This window comes from Aegilops tauschii, chromosome 2, assembly GCF_002575655.3.
Source record: "Aegilops tauschii subsp. strangulata cultivar AL8/78 chromosome 2, Aet v6.0, whole genome shotgun sequence".
NCBI classification, from domain to species: Eukaryota; Viridiplantae; Streptophyta; class Magnoliopsida; order Poales; family Poaceae; genus Aegilops; species Aegilops tauschii.
Window position 1 is genome coordinate 572347659 of NC_053036.3, and position 24481 is coordinate 572372139.

Here is a 24481-nt window from a genome sequence, read left to right on the forward strand (position 1 = left end):
CTCATAACTCAAATATTCATCTCTGCGATAAGATCGTAGAAACTTTATTTCTTGTCACGATGATTTTCCACTTCACTCTGAAATTCTTTGAACTTTTCAAATGTTTCAGACTTATGTTTCATCAAGTAGATATACCCATATCTGCTCAAATCATCTGTGAAGGTCAGAAAATAACAATACTTGCCGTGAGCCTTAACACTCATCGGACCGCATACATCAGTATGTATTATATCCAATAAGTCAGTTGCTCGCTCCATTGTTCCGGAGAACGGAGTCTTAGTCATCTTGCCCATGAGGCATGGTTCGCAAGCATCAAGTGATTCATAATCAAGTGATTCCAAAAGCCCATCAGCATGGAGTTTTTTTTCATGCGCTTTACACCAATATGATCTAAATGGCAGTGCCACAAATAAGTTGCACTATCATTATTAACTTTGCATCTTTTGGCTTCAATATTATGAATATGTGTATCACTACGATCGAGATCCAACAAACTATTTTCATTGGGTGTATGATCATCGAAGGTTTTATTCATGTAAACAGAACAACAATTATTCTCTGACTTTAAATGAATAACCGTATTGCAATAAACATGATCAAATCATATTTATGCTCAACGCAAACGCCAAATAACATTTATTTAGGTTTAACACTAATCTCGAAACTATAGGGAGTGTGCGATGATGATTACATCAATCTTGGAACCACTTCCAACACATCGTCACTTCACCCTTAACTAGTCTCTGTTTATTTTGTAACTCCCATTTCGAGTTACTACTCTTAGCAACTGAACCAGTATCAAATACCCAGGGGCTACTATAAACACTAGTAAGGTACACATCAATAACCTGTATATCAAATATACCCTTGTTCACTTTGCCATCCTACTTATCCGCCAAATACTTAGGGTAGTTCCGCTTCCAGTGACCAGTCCCTTTGCAGTAGAATCACTCAGTTTCAGGCTTAGGTCTAGACTTGGGCTTCTTCACTTGAGCAGCAACTTGCTTGCCGTTCTTCTTGAAGTTCCCCTTCTTCCCTTTGCCCTTTTCTTGAAACTAGTGGTCTTTGTCAACCATCAACACTTGATGCTCTTTCTTGATTTCTACCTTCACCGATTTCATCATCACGAAGAGCTTGGGAATCGTTTCCGTTATCCCTTTGCATATTATAGTTCATCACGAAGTTCTAGTAACTTGGTGATGGTGACTAGAGAACTCTGTCAATCACTATCTTATCTGGAAGATTAACTCCCACTTGATTCAAGTGATTGTAGTACCCAGACATTCTGAGAACTTATTGGAGACTTCATATCTCTCAATCCGGGCATTTGCTTGAAATATTAACTTCAACTCCTGGAACATCTCATATGCTCCATGACATTCAAAACATTTTTGAAGTCCCGGTTCTAAGCCGTAAAGCATGGTGCACTAAACTATCAAGTAGTCATCATACCGAGCTTTGCCAAACGTTCATAACGTCTGCATATGCTCCTCCATCTTACAGCTGTAGAACTTACTAGAGACTTCGTATCTCTCAATCCGGGCATTTGATTGAAATATTAACTTCAACTCCTGGAACATCTCATATACTCCATGACGTTCAAAACATTTTTGAAGTCCCGGTTCTAAGCCGTAAAGCATGGTGCACTAAACTATCAAGTAGTCATCATACCAAGCTTTCCCAAACGTTCATAACGTCTGCATATGCTCCTGCAATAGGTCTGTCACCTAGCGGTGCATTAAGGACATAATTCTACTGTGCAGCAATGAGGATAATCCTCAGATCGCGGATCTAATCCGCATCATTGCTACTAACATCTTTCAATTTTGCTTTCTCAAGGAACGCATTAAAATTCAACGGAACAACAGCACGGGCCATCTATCTACAGGAACGTAGACATGCAAAATACTATCAGGTACTAAGTTCATGATAAATTTAAGTTCAATTAATCATATTACTTAAGAACTCCCACTTAGATAGACATCCCTCTAATCCTCTAAGTGATCACATGATCCATATCAACTAAACCATGTCCGATCATCACGTGAGATGGAGTAGTATGAATGGTGAACATCACTATGTTGATCATATCTACTATATGATTCACGCTCGATCTTTCGATCTCAGTGTTCCGAGGCCATATCTGCATATGCTAGGCTCGTCAAGTTTAACCTGAGTATTCTGCGTGTGCAACTGTTTTGCTCCCATTGTATTTGAACATAGAGCCTATCACACCCGATCATCACGTGGTGTCTCAGCATGAAGAACTTTCGCAACGGTGCATACTCAGGGAGAACACTTATACCTTGAAATTTAGTGAGAGATCATCTTATAATGCTACCATCAATCAAAGCAAAATAAGATGCATAAAAGATAAACATCACATGCAATCAATATAAGTGATATGATATGGCCATCATCATCTTGTGCTTGTGTTCTCCATCTCCGACACTGTCATGATCACAATCGTCACCGGGGTGACACCTTGATCTCCATCGTAGCATCGTTGTCATCTCGCCAACTATTGCTTCTACGACTATCGCTACCGCTCAGTGATAAAGTAAAGCAATTACAGGGCGATTGCATTGCATACAATAAAGCGACAACCATATGGCTCCTGCCAGTTGCCGATAACTCGGTTACAAAACATGATCATCTCATACAATAAAATATAGCATCATGCCTTGCCATATCACATCACAACATGCCCTGCAAAAACAAGTTAGACGTCCTCTACTTTGTTGTTGCAAGTTTTACGTGGCTGCTACGGGCTGAGCAAGAACCGTTCTTACCTACGCATCAAAACCACAACGATAGTTCATCAAGTTGGTGCTGTTTTAACGTTCTCAAGGACCGGGCGTAGCCACACTCGGTTCAACTAAAGTTGGAGAAACTGACACCCGCCAGCCACCTGTGTGCAAAGCACGTCGGTAGAACCAGTCTCACGTAAGCGTACGCGTAATGTCGGTACGGACCGCTTCATCCAACAATACCGCCGAACCAAAGTATGACATGCTGGTAAGCAGTATGACTTATATCGCCCACAACTCACTTGTGTTCTACTCGTGCATATAACATCTATGCATAAAACCTGGCTCGGATGCCACTGTTGGGGAAGGTAGTAATTTCAAAAAAAATTCCTACGCACACACAGGATCATGCTGATGCATAGCAACGAGAGGGGAGAGAATGTCCACGTACCCTCGTAGACCGAAAGCGGAAGCGTTAGCACAACGCGATTGATGTAGTCGTACGTCTTCACGATCCGACCGATCCAAGTACCGAACGTACGGCACCTCCGAGTTCAGCACACGTTCAGCTCGATGACGTCCCGCGAATTTCGATCCAGCAGAGCTTCACGGGAGAGTTCCGTCAGCACGACGGCGTGGTGACGGTGATGATGTTGCTACCGACGCAGGGCTTCGCCTAAGCACCGCTACGATATGACCGAGGTGGAATATGGTGGAGGGGGCACCGCACACGGCTGGAATAGATCAACAGATTAACTTGTGTGTCCATGGGGTGCCCCCCTGCCCCCATATATAAAGGAAGGAGGGAGAGGCCGGCCCTAGAGGGGGCGCGCCAAGTGTGGGGAGTCCTACTAGGATTCCCCTTTCCTTTCCGGAGTAGGAGAGAAGGAAAGAGGGGGAGAGGGAGAAGGAAAAGTGGGCTGCACCCCTTGTCCAATTCGGACCAGAGGGGGGCGCGCGCCTCCTTCCTTTTGGCCGTTCTCCTCTATTCCGTATGGCCCAATAAGGCCCAATACTTCTCCCGGTGAATTCCCGTAACTCCCCGGTACTCCGAAAATACCCGAATCACTCGGAACCTTTCCGATGTTCGAATATAGTCATCCAATATATCGATCTTTACGTCTCGACCATTTCGAGACTCCTCGTCATGTCCCCGATCTCATCTGGGACTCCGAACTACCTTCGGTATATCAAATTACATAACTCATAATACAAATCGTCACCGAACTTTAAGCGTGCGGACCCTACGGGTTCGAGAACTATGTAGACATGACCGAGACACTTCTCCGGTCAATAACCAATAGCGGAACCTGGATGCTCATATTGGCTCCCACATATTCTACGAAGATCTTTATCGGTCAAATCACATAACAACATACGTTGTTCCCTTTGTCATCGGTATGTTACTTGCCCGAGATTCGATCGTCGGTATCTTCAATACCTAGTTCAATCTCGTTATTGGCAAGTCTCTTTACTCGTTCCATAACACATCATCCCATAACTAACTCATTATTTACAATGCTTGCAAGACTTATAGTGATGTGTATTACCGAGTGGGCCCAGAGATACCTCTCCGACAATCGGAGTGACAAATCCTAATCTCGAAATACGCCAACCCAACAAGTACCTTTGGAGACACCTGTAGAGCACCTTTATAATCACCCAGTTACGTTGTGACGTTTGGTAGCACACAAAGTGTTCCTCCGGTAAACGGGAGTTGCATAATCTCATAGTCATAGGAACATGTATAAGTCATGAAGAAAGCAATAGCAGAATACTAAACGATCAAGTGCTAAGCTAACGGAACGGGTCAAGTCAATCACATTATTCTCCTAATGATGTGATCCCGTTAATCAAATGACAACTCATGTCTATGGCTAGGAAACATAACCATCTTTGATCAACGAGCTAGTCAAGTAGAGGCATACTAGTGACACTCTGTTTGTCTATGTATTCACACATGCATTATGTTTCCGGTTAATACAATTCTAGCATGAATAATAAATATTTATCATGATATAAGGAAATAAATAATAACTTTATTATTGCCTCTAGGTCATATTTCCTTCAGCTCATAGGAGCAGTAGTATCGCAGTGGCCCACGGTAGTACCGGCCAGGGTCGCGGTAGTACCGCAGGCCCTTGCGGTAGTACCGCTCCATGGGCGCAGTAGTACCGTGGCCTCGGGCAGGGCACAGCAGCACGAGCGGAAGTAGGGGCGGATGTAATTTTTTACATCCGCGCCCTACGCGGTAGTACCGCTCCAGGTTTGCGGTAGTACCGTGTCGGATTTTTGCATAGATCGTTTCTCAGCGGAAGTAGCCACGGATGTATTTTTATTCGTCCGTGCCTTTCCATCCCAGACAAACCCCGCCTTGCGGTAGTACCGTAAGGGGGAGCGGTAGTACCGCTCCGGCGGTTCTACCGCTCCTTGCTTCAACGCATCAAGGCCGGTCTAGCTCCTGCCGCGCAAGCGGTAGTACCGCAGTGCCCCGCGGTAGTACCGCAGGCGCTTGCGGTAGTACCGTGTGTCTGGTGCGGTAGTACCGCACGTTGCGGGCTGAGTAAGTGGATAACGGTTGGATTTGTCCTATCACTATATAAGGGGAGTCTTCTTCTTCGAGTTGACCACCTCTTCCATCCCCAAGCTCCATTGTTGCTCTGGGCTCCATTTTTGCCCGATCTCTCTCCCTAGCCAATCAAACTCGTTGATTTTCTAGGGATTGGTTGAGAAGGCCCCGATCTACACTTCCACCAAGAGAAATTTGATTCACCCCACTAATCCCTTGCGGATCTTGTTACTCTTGGGTGTTTGAGCACCCTAGACGGTTGAGGTCACCGCGGAGCCATATGCCATCATGGTGAAGCTTCATGGTATCGTTGGGAGCCTTCAATTAAGTTGTGGAGATTGCCCCAACCTTGTTTGTAAAGGTTCGGTCGCCGCCTCAAAGGGCACCAATAGTGGAATCACGGCATCTCACATTGTGTGAGGGTGTGAGGAGAATACGGTGGCCCTAGTGGCTTATTGGGGAGCATTGTGCCTCCACACCGCTCCAACGGAGATGTACTTCCCCTCAAAGGGAAGGAACTTCGGTAACACATCCTCGTCTTCACCGGCTCCACTCTTGGTTATCTCATACCTTTACTTGTGCAAAATTATATTGTGTTGCATCTCTTGCTTACTTGTGTGATTGTTGTTGTTGCATCATATAGGTTGCTCACCTAGTTGCATATCTAGACAACCTGCTTTGATGCAAAGTTTTAATTGATAAAGAAAAGCTAAAATTGTTAGTTGCCTATTCACCCCCCCCCCCCCTCTAGTCAACTACATCGATCCTTTCAGTTATGTTGTGGGCGATCTGGTATGCCAGGAGGAAAGCTGTGTACGAATCCATATTCCAAAGTCCACATCAAACGAATGCATTCGTCCTCTCTTATTTGCATGATCTTCTCATATGTGAGCCTGCAAGTTCAAGGCATAATGGGAATATACAGGTGGCGAGGGAGGAGCGTTGGCTTCCTCCTCACTGATGGTGCAGTAGCACGAGATGGACTGCGTGGAGCAACGGCTGCAATTTGTCGAGATCGTCAGAGAAACTATCTGGGAGCCTCGGCCCTTATATTTCATGTGAACGATCCGGTCATTCTGGAAACATTGGCAGTAAGGGAGGCTCTCGCGCTCGCGGCTGATCTCAACCTCCAGCGACTGAATATTGCTTCTGATTGCCAGGAGGTGATTAACGATATTCATCAGAAAATATGTGGGACGAACACAACTATCACCAAAGAAATCACAGAGACGGCGACTGATTTTCGGTCATGTATCTTCCTTTATGAAAGTAGGGTTTTTAATTTTGAGGCTCATTTGCTTGTAATCTAGCATTAAGCCCTCATCTTTGGTTGGGAACTCCGCCTGACCAAATTCTTGTACCCCAAAATCTATATCTATATCTATACCTACTAATAAAGCAAGGTGCATTTCGCCAATTTTTTCATCCTTTCACCGCTGAAAATAATATTTTTCCTATTCGAGGTGGTACTAAATTTATATATGTTTGTCTGCTAGAAAAAGAATTTCCGTACGTGGGCCGCATGCTATGGCCCAGCAAAGCGAGCCCACTTATTTTTCTGCCCACACACTTGGGAAAGTTCTATTTTCGGTGCAGGGCGAGAAATAGTTGAGTTTCCCACAGGGCAACCAATATTGGGCTGGCCAATTTTTCTTTTTTTGTGTGTTTTACTTCTTTTTTTATTCTTATTTTCATATCTCTTTTCTCCCTTCCAAGTTTATTTTTCTTTTAGAATTTATTTCTTAAATTTAAAATCCTCAAAACTTGTTCTGAATGATTTTTTTTGGAAAATGTTCAAACTTCCAAAATTTTGTTGCTATTTTGAAAAATATTCCGAACTTGCAAAGAGTTTCCCATTTTTTCAAAAAATATTGTTTTTCAAAATTGTTCGAGATGTCTGAAAATCAAATAGCATTTAAAAAATGCTCCAAATTCGAAAAATATTCTTGTTATATTGAAATTTTCACAATAAAAAGTAATGTTCGTATAAAAAAGATACACATTTTCTATTTTTATTTTTGAATTTTCAAGACATGTTCCTGTTTTAAAAAAATGTTCACAAATTTAAATAATTTTCATGTTTTTAGTTGGAGTTTTGCACAGGACAACCAATAATGGGCTCTTCGAATTTTCTTTATTTCTGTGTTTTACTTCTATTTTTATTCTCCTTTCCTATATCTTTTTTCCCTTTCAAGTTTATTTTTCTTTTAGAATTTATTTCTTAAATTAAAAATTCACAAAAAAAATTCAGACTTAAGAATTGTTTTTTGGAAAAGGATAAGAATTGCAAATTTTTTGCTATTTTAAAAAAATATTCGGAACTTGCAAAAAGGTTCCCATTTTTTCAAAAACAATTATTGTTTTTCAAAATAGTTTGAGATGTCTAAAAAGAAAATATCATTTCAAAAATACTCCAAATTCGAAAAATATTCTGTTTTACTGAAATTTTCATAATTAAAAATAATGTTTTGTATAAACGATACACATTTTCTAAAAATCTTATGAATTTTGAACTTATGTTCCCTTTTTAAAAAATGTTCACAAAGTCAAATAGTGTTAATGTTTTTATAGAAAATTGATGTTTCCTTTCATATTTTGTTCGCGTTTTAAAAAGTGTACATTATTTTCAGAAAACTATTCCTGATTTAAAATATTGTTCATGTTTCCTAGAATATTCAGAAACTTCATACCTTAAAGTCCCTTCGATTGGAAAATAATGTAGATTGAAGGGAAAAGTAGATTGAATAACTCATGGGTCTTCCCCGACGTACGATGACATAACAAAACTCTTAAACGCCATTGATCAATGAATGGAAAAATAGCGGATTGATTCCTCCACACGCTGTGAAACCGAGAAGCTAATCGTTTCTTTTTTTCGTGTGCACATAGGGTTTTGCTTGCACATATAATTCTCACTGACGTTAAATGCATATTATTTTATCTCCCGTTGCAACGCACGCGCATATCTGCTAGTATTACTCATTAAAGATGTCAAGAATTTTTAAAAAAACTCCATATCCAGCCTAGCCCAACTCCCCGTGCCAATTTCCTCAACAAAAAAAAAACTCCCCGTGCCAATTTCCTTAAAAGAAAAAAAAGGAGAAAAAACTATCCGTGCCAATCATCCTGGGCAGGCGGCACAGAACCGATAAGGCATTGGTCGGTTTCACTCGGTTCTGGTTGCGGTTTCCCTCACGGCCAGGTCGTTGTCGTTGCTTTGGTCCTCCGAGTATATATACGATAATAATCAGATCAGTTTGCAGATACTTATATTTTTCCACGTAGCAAATTGCAGGTACTTGCATCATGGAATCAAAAGTCAACCAACAAGGATGGAAGCCTCCAGCATACGGCTACATGTACAATCGCAGGAACTCTATTTGTTTTACGTGATGTTGCGTCATCTAGAAGAAAACTATTCATGTCTTTGCTTTCGAGATATATGTACATACCGTTATTTTCTTGAGTTTCTTATACGCGTAATTTAGTGTAAAATTTACAGGCTTTTATAAATAGGAAAAGTTCCACAATTTATTTTTTGAAACACAAGAAATCAGTAAAAAATATTAAAGTTATACTTGTAAATATCAAGTGAAGAATATTTATTTCATGATTGAATTATATTGGCCGGACATGCTTCACACACAATTTCTACTCCAAGATACAATTGGAGTAGTTTGCAGCAAAGTTAAACAAGATACAATCTTCTCGCGAACCAACCTATGGTTGAGATGATTAGGTGGGCAGTGGTATATCCCCAGCCCACCAGGGTTCAAGTCCTGGTGCTCGCATTATTTCTGGATTTATTTCAGGATTTCTGGCGATGCACTTTAAGTGGGAGGAGACGTTCCCGCTGACGATGAGGCGCCGATAGTGAGTTCGTAAATCTCAAAATGATATGCTGGCTCAGTCTCTCGGAGGTGCTCATAAGGGTAGGATGTGTGTGTGCGCGTTCATAGAGGTGAGTGTGTGCGTCTTTGTATGAGCGCTTGCGTCTGTACTGTGTTAAAAAAAAATACAATCTTCTCGCCAAATAAAAAACAAGATACAATCAAACACACTCTAGTACAAGCAAGCTACAAGATGGTCCATAGATTCACTTTTGATAATTCTAAGTTGCCTGGTATTTTTTAGAAGTTCTAATCGCCTAAAATTGTACTCTCAGGTGTGTAGTAGTAGTCAAGTTTAAGTGCAATTTTCAGTTTGTGGTTATATCGATCGGTCACCTTTTTTTCCATACAAACCCAAAAAGGGCCAGGTTCCACTATCATGGGATAACGAAACAACAAGTATATCAGTCACTTGTAGAGTCTAGTTAATGTCGATACTAGCTATGTAGAGTCTGAAGGCTGCCAATGTGGGAATCGTGGCTAGGAATTCTACGAGGAATGTCATTTTAACATCGTGGGATTATAACGAACGTGTACCGGCGTGGATGATACGAAGCTCAAGGCGTGCCTCTCCGGTCTCTATATTGATATGACCCTTCATTCATCTATTATCATCAAGACTGTACGTTTATGGTGTTTTTCCTATCAAATGAAATTTTTGACAGGTCCCACACGTTGATCTAAAAATGGAAGCGCTCAACATCTTGAAATTGATGCAGAAGCTCAAGTTACTTAAGATCAGTCGCCAAGCCAATATGAGATTAGTAAGTTTAGTTTTCTTAATAAAACAGATGGTATTTTGTTTAATAATCCCCCCCCCCCCCCTTGTGTGGAGCCTGATCTAATGAGTGATTGTAAGGACTTTTTACTTAATTAATACTCTCGTCGTCCCATAATATAAGAGCGTTTTTGACACTATTCCCTCTGTTCCATACTATAAGAGCGTTTTAGACACTAGTGTAATATAAGAGCGTTTTTGACACTATTCCCTCTGTCCCATACTATAAGAGCGTTTTAGACACTAGTGTAATATAAGAGCGTTTTTGACACTAGCGTAATATAAGGGCGTTTTTGACACTAGTGTAGTGTCAAAAACGCTCTTATATTATGGGACGGAATGAGTATATTGGAGTATTTTGAAAAAACAACACGTATTATCGTAAAAAGAGAAGTCTCTTAGGAAACTAAATAATATCTTGAATGCTAATATTTGTATTAATCGTAAAAAGAGAAGTCTCTTAGGAAACAACATGTATTAATCGTATAGTTGCATATTTATGGGTGACTTCGGATTCAGAGATTAGAGATGTGAGCATATTAATTTGCGTAAAAAACGTACTTTTACGATCGTAGTGGTGATATGCAACTGGAGCAACTGAGAAATAGTTCTTGAAACAACAGAGAAATATTCAATATATACGTATTTGTTGCTCTGTTTTTGTGCACCAACGAATGCCTGTGCTTACGAAGGATGATCACGACAGGGCGTGCTCAGAGTTAAGAAAATCAAAATGCATCTTGGATCGGTTCGGTTCTGGTTTCGGTAAGTACTGAAAAGTCTCACAACAGATCCTCAAAAAAAAAAAAGTCTCACAACACCACTTTGTTTAACTCACCCCACCCTGTTTCGTGCATAGGATCTTATAAATAAACCCACCGTCTCCGAGCTCTCCACCTCAACGCGAACCACTTCTCCAACACACACCACAGCCAAGAGACGTGCAATGGATTCCCTGGCCACCGTCATCAACCTCCTCGCCTTGATCTCCGCCGCATGCCGCAGCGCGGATAAGCTGCCGGGTGCATTGATCTCCGGCGGCGTCGTAGAAGCCGCTGCAGCACTCTGCCTTATCATTTCAAAGGCGCCGGGAGGTATATTTCTCCACCATGGCAAAGCGCCCTTCTACTTGTACTACGGCATCCTCATCGCGGTGTTCGCCTTTGGTCTAGTTAAGGCGTCCGCCGGCTTCTGGGTGTCCGGCGACATGGCCGGACGACGTGCGGCGGGGAAGATGATCCTGTGGGTATCCATCCTGCCCCTCGTCGTCGTGGTTGCACTTGGAGGCTTTGTCGTTCTGAACATGAAGTAGTAGATGGGTCCTGTATCGGTTGTGCGCGCTCCGAGCTTGACATTCAGCATTTGCTTCCATAGTTTCCTTTCGTAATCTGTTTGGTATCTCTACTCCTAAGAGAGCAGTTGGTAGTCTCGCTTTCAGGTTTTTTTTAGTCCCACCTCCCACGGTTTATTTTAGTACCTCCTCCCACCTCTGACTAAGACATCACAAACCGAAAAAACCTCCTCCTGAGGCCCGAACCCGCACCTATCCACATGCGACCCTCAAAAGACGTACGAAGGTTAACTTGCGACAAAAAAACCTACGACGGTTAACGAGCGACGAGTCCTGTTCTCGAGCGAGGCCTCCCTTCGTAGCCGCCCTACATCCCTGCGCCGCCGCGCTTCAGTCGCTGCCCTCCATCCTCGCCGCCCTCCATCCTGGTCGAGGTCGCCGCCCCGCTTCACTCGCCGTCCTCCATCCGCGTCGATCCTGGACAAGGTCGCCGCGGCCCTCCATCACTTCGCCGCCGCGCTGAACACCTCGACGATCCGGCGCGGGTCCTGGATCAGGTCGCCACCGCCCTCCATCACTTCGCCGCCGCGCTGAACTCCTCGCCCTTGATCCAGGATCCGGGGCCGATCCTGGACGAGGATAAGCGGACACGTCCAGGATCCGGCCAGAACACGTCCTGGATCCGAAAAATAGGTATACAAACCATCTCATACGTCAATCGCATCTCATACATCTCAAATGCCATACAATCGCATCTCATACATCTCACAGCCCATACATCCATCGCATGTCATACAGCCATGGCAAGTGCTTTCACAGGGATGGATCCGCCTGCGAGATTGATTTCTGTTCTACACAGTTTAGGTTTTTTTCCATGTTAAAACTAGACTCAAGTACACATGTTTACAGATGGCAATTGGCAAAAAAAAATTACCAAGGGGTATCCTGCATCCTGCACTTGTATAAATATGGCAAAAAAGAAAACACAAACCATACAGGACCCTAGAGTATGTTTCCACTTGTGCTGAACTGAAGATAGAACAAAAACACTTGCATTCTAAGAAAGTACAGAGATGTAGAAGATGTAGATGAAAGTGCCATTGCAGTATTTATGTAGAATAAAATACAATTGCAGTATATGCTAGCAACAGGTTGCAGTATATATTAGAACAATAACCCTTCCAGAATGTCATCAAATAACTACCATTTCTGTCTTCATGATTTTTGCCATTCAATAGTTGCATATGGGGAATTCAAAAAGCACGGTTGGCGAACATCAACCTGAAGATGACGTAACTACAGGTATGATGCAACCTACCATGTTTTCGTTTAGTTGCGAGACCATATATGACAGTATGCATAATGTCTTCCAGGTCTTACAAGCGGGAGAAGTGATGCAGAACACAATGCGAGCATCATACCCGTAGTTGAAATTATTGATAACGTCTACTCGACGGAATCAGGTATAATACTGTCCGGAGATTGGTTATAAATGTTGCTTCACGTCCATTTCTGAAAGTGGCAGAATGCATTATGTGTTGCAGTCCTTACGAGCGGGATAAATGTTGGAGACTACAATGCAAACTTCATACCCTTACATGCAGGTATAAGACTGTGTCAAGATTGCTGCTAATGTTTCGTGCATACCGTATATTTTGTTGATTGCTAAGATGTAGGACGGGAACCTTCAAACGACGGGATTCCGTCGTATTCTGAGAATAATAAGGATGGTACGACTAAGCTACGAGATGATACTCAAGGTATTCACAGGCATGCTTATACAGCTTCCAAATCGACATCTCCCAGATGAGCTTAATGGGCTTTGTGGTTTTTACGCTTAACGTAATGCAGATGACAAAACTTCCGAGCAGCATGCAACAGTAGCTGTATTTAATGAAGAAAAAAAACGTTGGCGAAACAAGGGAGCAGTTCAACGCACAGAGGCGTGAATCTTATCGGAAGAAAAAAGAGGAGGATATGGTCAGGTTACAAGAGTATAATCAGCCATCCCTTTCAAAGACTGGTAAGTATTTAAGCGTGATTTTGCTGACTACTCTTGGTTTTTTCTGAATACCTATAGTATGCAAATTAATCGTTATAGTAACCTGACTTCATAGATGTTCCCCGTGTTGGTTTCATAGATGTTGTATCAACATCGATACTTTTTTTGTTCTCTAACTCTCATACCTATTGTAAAAATGGTAGACCATAGGGATCTTATCAATGCGTGGAGGCGGGCATCTTATCGCACTAAGAAGTCAGATGGTTTTATAAACCATCTAGACGATGGGCCGATTGTTCACCGCCGTACTCTATGTGATATCACAAATGTTCAACAACCTTCATATGTGATCCCTGGTACTTATTTGGTAGATTTACAATGTCGTTAATTATATGTGCGTATTTGACAATCATACTATTTGTGATTATGTTTAACTTCTCTTTGCTTTCTGAACGCCCGTGGTGGATAACTATAGGAACTAATGTTGGGGCAGATCATATGTTGGGGCAGCTAATCAAACCCACGCGAGATGATAAGCACAGGAAAGTTGATCTTCGTCCCCTTTGTAATTCAAGTAAGATTATTTTATGTTACATCCTAGCATTCATGGTTCAGCCATTTTAATAAATACTAACCAAGCATGTTATATCAGATGACCCAGCTAGCTCGGTTGATACATCAATCTCGCATAATGAATCAACATATCCTCCTAAAGCTACGGGAGCATCTGATGTAATTGCAGATAAAAATATAAAAGGTAAAATGATTGTGCTTTTTCCATACTCGTTTGCTGTCATGTTGTTTTTACCTTTCGCTTTTGAGAGAAACCCAAGGAAGACATCAGTAGATAACTTGAATGATAGCACAGAAAATACGCAAGTAACAGAAGAAGAACGCAAACGAGACCGTAAAAAAGCTTTGAGGAGAGCTGCATATCGGCAGAGAAAAGATCGGAATCTCCAAGATGAACATGCACAGGCCCTTATTTTATCTGGTAACCTCTAAAGGTTTTGACCATTATATTCAGTACCCGACTTCATGTCTTAATGATTAATGTCTCAATTGCCACATCAACGTTGAGGTCTTCTCCAGCATAAAGGCCGTCAAATATCTTTACAAGTACATTTACAAGGGCCATGATAAGGCTTCTTTCAGCATCGACCATCCCGACGCCGATGGTAACATTGATGAGATCAAGAGATACGTTGATGCAAGGTGGATCACCCCTCCGGAGGCTATGTGGAGGATATTTGGCTTTCCACTTTGCGCCAATTACCCACCTGTCTTGCAGTTGCCTCTTCATCTCCCGAATATGCACAGGGTCGCATTCAATGCGCAGGCTGACTTGAAGAATGTTCTCGCCTCCGAAAATAATTCAAAATCCATGTTAACGGAGTATTTCAAGGCTAACCAGGAACACCCTCGGGCTAGGCATATATTGTACAAGGATTTTCCCGGAAGCTTCACGTGGCAGAAGAAAAAGAAGTTTTGGAAGCCGCGGGTCGAGCGTTTTCAAATAGGTCGCATCGTGTCTGCCAATCCTGCCGAGGGTGACCGATACTACCTGCGTGTGTTGCTAAACCATGTTACGGGCAAAACATCCTTCGACGACTTGCTCACCGTGGACGGCGTTCTATGTGGGAGCTTTAGAGAAGCTGCTGAAAGGTTGGGACTCATCGAGGCAGACAACACGCTCGACAACTGTCTTACTGAGGCTGAGCAGTGGGCGATGCCATGTTCTCTTAGGAGGCTCTTCGCAACCATCTTGGTGCACTGCGAGCCAGGCGACGTGCGTGGTTTATGGGATAGGCACCTCGATCCTATGTCAGATGACTATCGTCGATCACGCACGTCCCCTATCGAGGTGGAGCAGATGGTGTTGCTTGACATTAGGGGTATGTTGCAGTCCATGGGTAAAGACATTGTTGATTTCGCTCTTCCAAGCATAGATGATGCGTTTGACCCAACCGAGGGTGAGGCAAGAGAGGTCATCGAGGAATCAACTGTTGAGTTTGACGTGGATGATACTAAATTGGCATCTTCCCTGAACTTGGAGCAGAGGGCCGCATACGACGAGATACTAGCGGCTGTTGAACGCGGTGATGGGGGTGTATTCTTTGTTGATGGCCTTGGAGGTACAGGGAAGACCTTTCTATACAGGGCGATGCTTGCCAAGGTGAGGAGCGATGGCAATATTGGTATCACTACCGCGACGTCGGGCGTCGCCGCTTCTATCATGCCTGGCGGCAGGACTGCCCACTCGAGGTTCAAGATCCCATTGAGTTGCGATGATGGAGCCTCGTGCAGCTTCACAAAGCAGAGTGGGACCGCCAAGCTGCTTAGGATGGCCTCATTGATAATATGGGACGAGGCCAGCATGACGAAACGACGAGCGGTCGAGGCATTGGACAATTGCATGCGCAAAGGACAATCCAAAGAAGCGAAAAAGACCGACCGTGTCATTACTAACCTCGATGAAGAACATCGTCTACAAGGAAGTCCTTACAGGCTGAAGTCCGGTCTTAATAGACCGGCAGGTTATGTAATGACACAACATTTACTCTTGTGATGGTCAAGATTTATTGTAATTCGTTTTTTTACATATATCTTTTTTATTTGGTATTTTGATAGTTGGAGGTATACTCCATTTAGTTGAGCTACTAACTGCATTTCAATAATCAGCCGTCATGTTGGCACCATCATCGCTGTTATATCTTTTCTACTATCGCAATGTTTCTGGCAGTGTACATGTCACCCACCGTAGTATTTCATGTGTAATATGTGATTCAGATATAATGATTGGCTTGAAAAATACCTGGAACATGCAATGAAACTTTTGTGTTACGGCAAGTGATCATATCCATTGTTATTATTTTGATATTTTGATAATATGGTTGAATGTAAATTTATTGGCGTCCTTATTATCCCTGTATTATTCTGATAGGTCAGAAGTATAGGATTATGATTGGTCTGAATTATAAGACCAACACACGCAGAAGGGAAGTTTGTGTAGCTTTTCAAGATATATTTTGCATATGTACATCTAATAAATAATAAAATGGTAGCCTGCGTACTTGCAAATATGTTCAAATGCCCGTGCGACTCTGGAGAATGTGACAATGCACGTGTCTGATCGCTGAAGTGTGCAATCTTTGGAAAAAAGATTGATTACTTGTACTTTCACGCGTCTGAACTAATTATTTATCAGTTCAGTTCAAGTTTCATTTTTATTTTTTGCATTGGTTCATGTACCTTCATGAGTTTACTGCGGATCTGAAAGAGTTCTAACCTAAAAAATTGTACAAGGCTGCATTAATCTAGGACCTGGCGAGGATTGGTTCAGAGAGCAAGCATCGTTCTGCAGTATCTTAAGGACGCTGGTTGGGCTGAGGGTGGTCGACTTATAGGTTGCACCCAGCCAAGACGATTGGCTGTGCAGGTATCAACTGTTTAAATGTTCATCAAAATGTGTATCCTTCTCTAGATGCCATGTAATACTAGGTTTCTCTTTTTACCTTCTAATCAGAGCATGCACCAGATTATTCTTTTGGGTACGTCCCTAGCAACTAGCATGGCGAGTAAGGATCTTAGCTAATTATCTAGAGCAAGCTTCTGTATTACTTATGGATATTCTGGTGCAACATGAATCAAATCCGGGCAACATGAATCTAAGAAATAAATTATTAGAGATAGATAACTCCTAAAAGATAAGCTTGGAGGACTTTCGCAGAGCTCCCAGCCACGAAGATTTATCCAGCTTCCCCTTTGTGACCTAGCCGTTTGTGACAGGGTTGCCATGTGGTAGTGGCCATAGTGCCCAAAAGTGTGTCTGTAACAGGAGACTTCATCCTGCAAAATTATTCATGTGCTCCGGCAGTGATTTCTGACATCCTATACGGAGCAGTCAGCTGATAGAACCATATCTGTACTAATTAGAAGATGGTAGCTGAACATTTTGTTTACTGCATTGGTATTACTAATTTCCATATGTTTGAATTTTTTTACAAGGTAGGGGTTGCGTTCTATTTTACATTTGTTGTCAATGTATTTTTTATGTAATACTATGTTACTACTATATAACACTGATTTTTAGCGTAGATATCCATGAAGCCAGCCTCATGACACTTGACGAAACACGTGCGTACGTCAATGGTGTTGTTCAAGCTAGGAACAATGGAGGCTAGAAGTATCTGTGTACACAAGTGCACAATTTGTCTTAGATATAAAAATGTATGAACACTTTGCATGCAACATTTTGTTGCCAATTGTCACATTATGAAGTGTTCGCTTATGTCTTGGAGGTTTAATAATATGTGATATTCAATAAAAAAATCTATTTAACAGTGTCGTCATATTTCGGAGCCATATACTGTGAAGTTCTGAACTATATATTTGACTAATATATATTTGATGACCAAACTGTCAATAACGGACTTCAAATGGTAACCTGTCTACTCTCATTTGAGCTACACGTATGAATCTCTTTCAGTGTAGGTTCAAATTTTTTAATATACAGTGCAGCGCAAAAAGGAAAATACGTTTACCTTGACAGATGCTATCGCATGCTATCATGCATTATGACATTCCAAAGATAATATAATTAATTTTGTACATGGAATCAAGGATTGCCGTATGCCCGTGCGTTGTGTTTCTTTCTACACACGGAAACAATAGTTCTTCAAGTGGCGCGGGCTTTTTGATCGTGGTGAGGAGGACAAAAACAGAAGAAGAAAAAACGTTGTGTTTCTTTATATTTCTCGGACGCCCGTGTTTGACGTATATTTGGGAAATAAATTAATTGTTTCTTTCTATATATCTGGAGGCAAAGTTTGGAAAGGAGACATAAATTAGGAAATATATAATCCGGCGTTGATACATTTGCCGGGTGGAGCATGCAACCAAAATAATTTTATTCCATGTTTTCCTATAGTTTTTGTTATGGAATATTGTAACTACGGAAGGATATGGGCCACCTTCCGAGTACATGCCCACGATTCCTCCCGGCCAGGATATGTCAATTAGAACTATAATTATCCTTAAAGTCATTTCCTTCCAAAACGTTATAGTGTCCAATCTCCCGGTCCGGCCTACCATACGTTCAATGGATTTCCCAGTGTGGCCATTAATATTCCCTTAATCGGATTTGTTTATAAGGAAAGTTAAATTATGCTTCTTCCGATCGGGAAAGGGAGACATATATAATAGATATATAATCCGGCGTATATTTATTTGCCCAGTGGAGTATGGAAGAAAAACATATGCTTGTCCTTTTATTAGCAAGGATTTGTAATGAAACATGCACGGATGGAATGATAAGGGGCACCTTCCAATCCATACAACATGCTAATGCGTCACCGACCTGGTGCCGGACGATTCCCCTCCGACACTCATATATATGGTCCGGCTGTGAGTCCACCGTTGTCCACTGCCCCCTCGCTCGCTCGTCCTGGTGCTAAGACGACTTTCTGCCCGTGCCAATGGCTGCAATGCCGATTTTTGATGGAGTGAACGACGCAGTCGAGTACATATACAACTACGTCATGCTTTCCTCAGTCGAGGAGCAGTTAGAGTTTGTTCTGGCAGCCCTAAACTCTATCTATAATTTATTTGCAATTGTTAGCTGCAGATCAGTACCATTATATTATGCATTATCGGCTTCTTATTTTAAACCCGAGTAAAAATCTGTTCTTTCACCTAATCCACGTCGATGAGTTGGTCACGTTCATAAGTTGTTGCATGCATGCACTGGTTAGGATCATGCGATCCTTTCTAAGTCCATAAGGTTCTTAAGATCTAACGTAGTGGTTGCAAAAATCTGGTCATGCGCTAATATTATCCTTTTACATTACGCCATGTTAGTACCATCCACAGCACGTTATTTTAAACTACAAATTTTCTATGAACTGTAGTATATTGCAACGGGTCCTGGTGCATGATACATGTACCATCTATAGATTTTATCATAACTGTAATAGGAACAAGTTGCAACCGAACATATCATAATAGATTTGGTTATCTTACGAAATAGTACTTATGTCCTCAAATGACACTACAACTCCAATTTTTAGGTACATACATTTCAGACCTTTCTAAAGTTTTGAAAAAATATACTATTGTTTGCCCACACATTGAAGTACAATATTTTTATGATACCCTGATTTTATCATGCCGGTTTGTTTGCAGCACAATATGGATAAGGAGCCCTCGTCCATTCGTGATCGAGTTAAGTCTACGGACTATCCAAGACACCATGCGAGGTGATACATGGGTCAATCCGAGCTGCTTCGATCTTGCAGTGCGTAAGCTTAGTAGCGACGCGATACAAAGAAACGCAGGAACAGACTTTGTTGGCTCCACGCATATGTTTGATTTGCAATTCCATGGCCTAGCACGGGTGCTGAGTCAGACTGGCTTATGCCAAGCTGAACGCACCAACTTGTTGATTAACAATGTCATTGTACGGCCTTTGCCGAAATACAACGTGCTCATGACCCCGTCCATTGTAAGGATTTTCCTTCTTAAAAGTTGGTGTGTATACTATCTGTTCACCATTAACTTTGTATACCTATTGCAGTACCTATTGCCGTTGTATTTGGTGGATTCCTCCTATGGCCTCCTTGCAGTTAATATTGAAAATAGGAGGACTCTCCTGATTGATCATTCTAACGAGTCATTCCTAGGCTCAGAGGACTTTCATGACAAGGAACTTAAGAAGGAAGCCCTGATAGTTCCGAAAGAATTTGGCAGTGTATTGCAACAGGAGAGGCCTGGTTTGAATCCCCAACTCGTGGATTGGCCACAAGATCATACCTATATTACAGCCCCGCGGTAATAGTTTTAATTGGTCATGCACAATACAGCCTCACTGGTATAGGTTCTAACATATGGAGTTTTTTTTGTCACAGCCTGGACTCTGGATTCAAACTCCTACAGGAGATGGCTCACCAAGATGATACTCTCGGGCATAACATTTCCAGGACTTCGGTAGGTGCATATATAACAAGTTTCTCTCTTCCATATCATTGTTGAATATAAATTTATGTTCTTCCACTCACATAGGTTTGTTGTGCAATTCATTCTTCAACAATTTATTCCCTACATATATATATAACAATTCATTTTTTTATGTTTTCTAGGATTCAATACAGCTCAGAAAGAACTTGCTGGTCCAGATGCTGATGATCAAAGGCAATGAAGCAGCTGGAAACATCCCAGCTGAAATTACAGCGGCCTTGAGGTTTTTGGACGAATGACTATGGACTGATGCATATTGAAATGTCGCAGATATAATAAGCCAATAGAGCTTTGTTAGGGATCAAATATCAGATTTATCCTTTTGGCAACATGAATAATGTATTGGATTATATATATGTAGGGAATAAATGCTTCGATGGCACCCTCTAGCTTTGTATTCGCTTCAACGTTGTCTGCTTGTTTTGGTTCTATCTATATAATTTGGCTTGTATGTATATTTTGTACTATAATACCTGTGCGGTCAGGAGCAGGTTTGTTGCTCCCGGTGAACCGGAGGCATTTTGAAGGTAATAATCTTTTTGAATGCCGGTGCTGATCAGATGATCAGATAACATTTTCTGAAATATTTTTAAAGTTTAAAGAGTGATTGATGGTGGCATCCACTAGCTATGTTGGTTGTATATCTATCTTTCCTTCTATCTAAATTTTATGGTTGTAGACCAGACAGTTTGGACCAGGTTTGCTCCAGGTGAACCTAAGTACTTTTGTGTTGGACCATGGCAGGTTTACAACGTACTCAAAGTCCGGCAGGTGATGTTTTCAGACATTCCGTGCCTCGCATCATATACTACCTCGTATAGTATAACTCCATCCTATACGAGGTTTTCTTCATCGGAAATAATCAGCTAGAGAATAGTCAACAAACATATGACGGTCATACAGGCACCATATACTACCTCATATCCAGTCGCTACTAAAATTCAAAAAAAAGTACGCATTCTTGAGGAATCGAACTCTAGACCGCTCGATAGAAACTAATTGTTCCCTTCCACTTCAGCTAGCTATCTAGTTTCGGTGGCATGTAGGCCGCGCGCGTATTTAAGTACTGGATACAGAGGTAGATAAAAGAAAAATCGAAATTTTAACCATTTAATATTTTCAAATATACATTTAATATCTTTTTATGTACGACGAACAATAGTAAAATACACATTGAATACATTTTTATATACGCCGTATATATATATATATATATATATATATATATATATATATATATATATATATATATATATAACTTTTTTGATATATACTGATTTTTTTTAACACAATGAACATTTCTTTTATGTACGTTGAACAATATTTAAATACACATTGAACAATTTTTGTGATATACGCTGAACAATTTTTGCATTATGAACAAATTTCGAAAAAGTGAACAGAATTTGATAACCGTGAACAATTTCTGAAATCATGAACAGAAATTGGAATTTCTAATATTTTTTGAAAACAAAGGTAAAAAAATGAGAAAAGGTAGAAGAAAGGGGGAAAAGAAAGAAATAGGAACAGAAACAAAAGAGGAAAAAGGACAAAAATAAAAAAGGAAACAGGAAAAACCAGAAAACTGGCAAAAGAAACAAAACAGCAAAAAACCGGTTGAGGAACCTTCCAGAAGGTTCCCAAAACCGGTTTGCCTTGCAGTGCTATTAGCGCACGCAGTGGGCCGGCCCGTTTCGCGGTGCTCGCTCGCCCGCTTCAGCGGAAGCGAAGCAGTTCGACGCATGCGCGCGTCAAATAGGGTTCGCCCTTATCCTGTCACAAACTTTTGTACATGGACGGGGGAGTTCCGTTCGGCGCCTTAAGTGCCCGAACAGGTTCCTGGCGCCCGCTGCAGCGCCTTGATGGACCGGCCCGCGATGGAAAGGTAGCGAACAGAAATAAAAAAAAAGCGCAAAAACGTGGCTGTTCAGGAATCGAACAAAGATCGATTGATAAGGCAAGGATAATTGGAGATTAGCTCACCACCACACCAAATGTTCACTTGTGACTTTCATTGCGCGAACTATACATGAACTAATATGGCCGCGAGATTTATTTATCATTTATTTTATTTTACTTTTATAAAATTGTGAATTTAAAAACGTACATCGATTTTGAGACAAAAGTTCACAAACTTAAAAAAACTTCATCGATTTTGAGAAATAGTTCATCATTTTTGAAGGAAAGTTCACAAACTTAAAAAAGTTCACCAAATTTGGAAAAAACCTCATGAAAAGGTTTAAAAAGTTCATCATTTCGAAAAAGAGTTCATCGCTTTCAAAAAAAAGTTCATCAAGAAAATTAGTTCACCAAATTTGAAAAAAGTTCATCGAATTTGAAAAAGGTTCACCGAATTTTTGAAAAGCTCACCGAATTTGAAAAAATGTTCATAAAATTTGAAAAAAAATCATCAAATTAGAATTTTAAAAAATAATCCGTGCATTTAAGAAAAGAGATAAAAAGAACAAGAAAAAAAGGAAAACGTGACGAAGCTACTAATAAAAAGAAGGAAACAACCAACTTGCACAAGTAAGAGTTGCTGGCGTAGTGATTCGAGCTGTTACCTCGGAGCGCAGGTATTCTGAGTTCGGCTCCTTTCGCTGCGTCTTTTTTAGGTATTTTAAGAACAGGGAAAGAAACACTAAATGGCCCGGCCCAGCGTGGGGCGCTGCAGGCGCCCGTTAGTAGAATGCACGTTAATGGGCGTCTGCAGCGCCAAATAGGATTCGCCCATGAACGGACCATCATTTCTGAAAACGAAAAACTATGGACTGGCTGAAATCACGAAGCCCAAAACACATTTTAGGATCCGCTTAGTTTTTTTAAGACGAAGACCCTTGAGTTCTGCGTAAATTTCTTTTTGAGGGAAAGCGAGGCTTCATAAATCAATGGTGCTCAGGCAAATTGTGTGAGACACAAACATCCACTTGGGGCGATACAATAGAATCCAGCGAATACTGTCATTTGGCAAGCATAAACGACCAATACTAGCTAGTTGATGCGCTACTGAATTGGCTTTCCTATGGTACACACTCACACCATGCTTGGAAAACCACAACTTGAGCTAGAATTTGATGTCTTTGATGACTGCTGCAAAAGGTGAAGAGTCAAATTTTTGAAGATCAAGCGCGGCGGTCAGAAGCCGGGAATCTGTCTCGAAGATAACCTTAGTGGCAACGAGGTCTGTCGCAGTTTGAACTGCCTCGTACATAGCCATGATCTCAGCACCAAACGCATCATGCACCTACTCACGTTAACCTGCCCTGGTACTGGTAGTGATGACCTATCATGTCCCGTCCCTGACGACCATACCCCAACCCCCAAAGAAATTTCCCAGCATGTAGGCACCGTCCAGGTTGACCTTGAGCATGTCGTCCCTCGGCGGCTGCCATCTCACCTCACTGCCACCTTCTGTCCTCTGTGTGAAGAATTTGTGACTCGAGCCTTAAATCTGGCCCGCCCGAGCACGAGCCCCGGGTCGTCACCACCTCCTTCATGCAAGCATACCACCATCGTAGGTTCCGACACAGGAGAAGGAATGACACTACCACCAACCGCACCCCATCGCCGAACACAAACCGCCGCTGCAAGAGCAGCCATGGCCGCACCGGCAACCTATGCAACCACCTACGGCCAGCCAGCCAGACCTCCCTGCCACCGCAAGAAAGCATGGTCACTGTTGGGAAACCGGGGCCACCGAGGGGTGGCGGCGGCCTCATGCGTATCGCACGGGCTAGCCCCTCCCATTCCCCCACTTTACGTTAAGTGGGTACTTATCCCTTGACCCCCTACCCCTATATAAAGCAACGAGGAGCCATCATTGTGATCCCTGATCATTGACTAATAAAGCTGGTCTCCTTCATATCTCTCTGTGTCATTTCGCGTGTTCGACTACTTCGACTACTTCGTCTACGACGCTCGCCCTCGCTCCGCAACCTCGGACCGGACTCGCTGGCGGAGTTGCGGAACACGTTATCAGCACGCTTCGCTCCATCAACTCTCCGTCAAGCCTGCGTCAAGCCTGCATCACGCAGGCTTTCGTCGATCCCGCGGAGGTATAAGATTCGATCCCCACTTTTGCAAAAATGGATTCCTCTCGTTACTACGATTTCGTTTTTGCGATTAGATTATTTTTCGGATTTGATCTGCCTATGGTGCGGATTTTCCTCCCAAGAACCGAGCGAACG

At 42.0% G+C, this 24481-nt stretch overlaps 1 protein-coding gene and 1 long non-coding RNA gene across 2 annotated transcripts; both read left to right on the forward strand.

Annotated features, from left to right (window-relative positions):
• The first annotated feature begins 12837 nt into the window (after positions 1-12837).
• LOC141042093 (uncharacterized) lies at positions 12838-14274 on the forward strand. Its single transcript, XR_012203913.1, has 3 exons — positions 12838-13636; positions 13756-13854; positions 13933-14274. It is a non-coding gene; the product is annotated as an uncharacterized lncRNA (long non-coding RNA).
• A 142-nt stretch (positions 14275-14416) lies between these two features.
• On the forward strand, positions 14417-15623 carry LOC141041284 (uncharacterized). Its single transcript, XM_073507414.1, has 3 exons — positions 14417-14458; positions 14572-15456; positions 15588-15623. The coding sequence occupies exons 1-3, from the start codon at positions 14417-14419 to the stop codon at positions 15621-15623; spliced, it is 963 nt and encodes a 320-aa protein (XP_073363515.1).
• Positions 15624-24481: the final 8858 nt, after the last annotated feature.

What these genes read in the sequence shown, in the direction of transcription:
- LOC141041284 (XM_073507414.1), top strand. Translation starts at nt 14,417, where the DNA reads ATGATAAGGCTTCTTTCAGCATCGACCATCCCGACGCCGATG. An exon ending in CGACCATCCCGACGCCGATG is followed by an intron (nt 14,459 to 14,571) that starts GTAACATTGATG and finishes CCTGTCTTGCAG; the next exon opens with TTGCCTCTTCATCTCCCGAA. An exon ending in ACAGGGCGATGCTTGCCAAG is followed by an intron (nt 15,457 to 15,587) that starts GTGAGGAGCGAT and finishes AGCCTCGTGCAG; the next exon opens with CTTCACAAAGCAGAGTGGGA.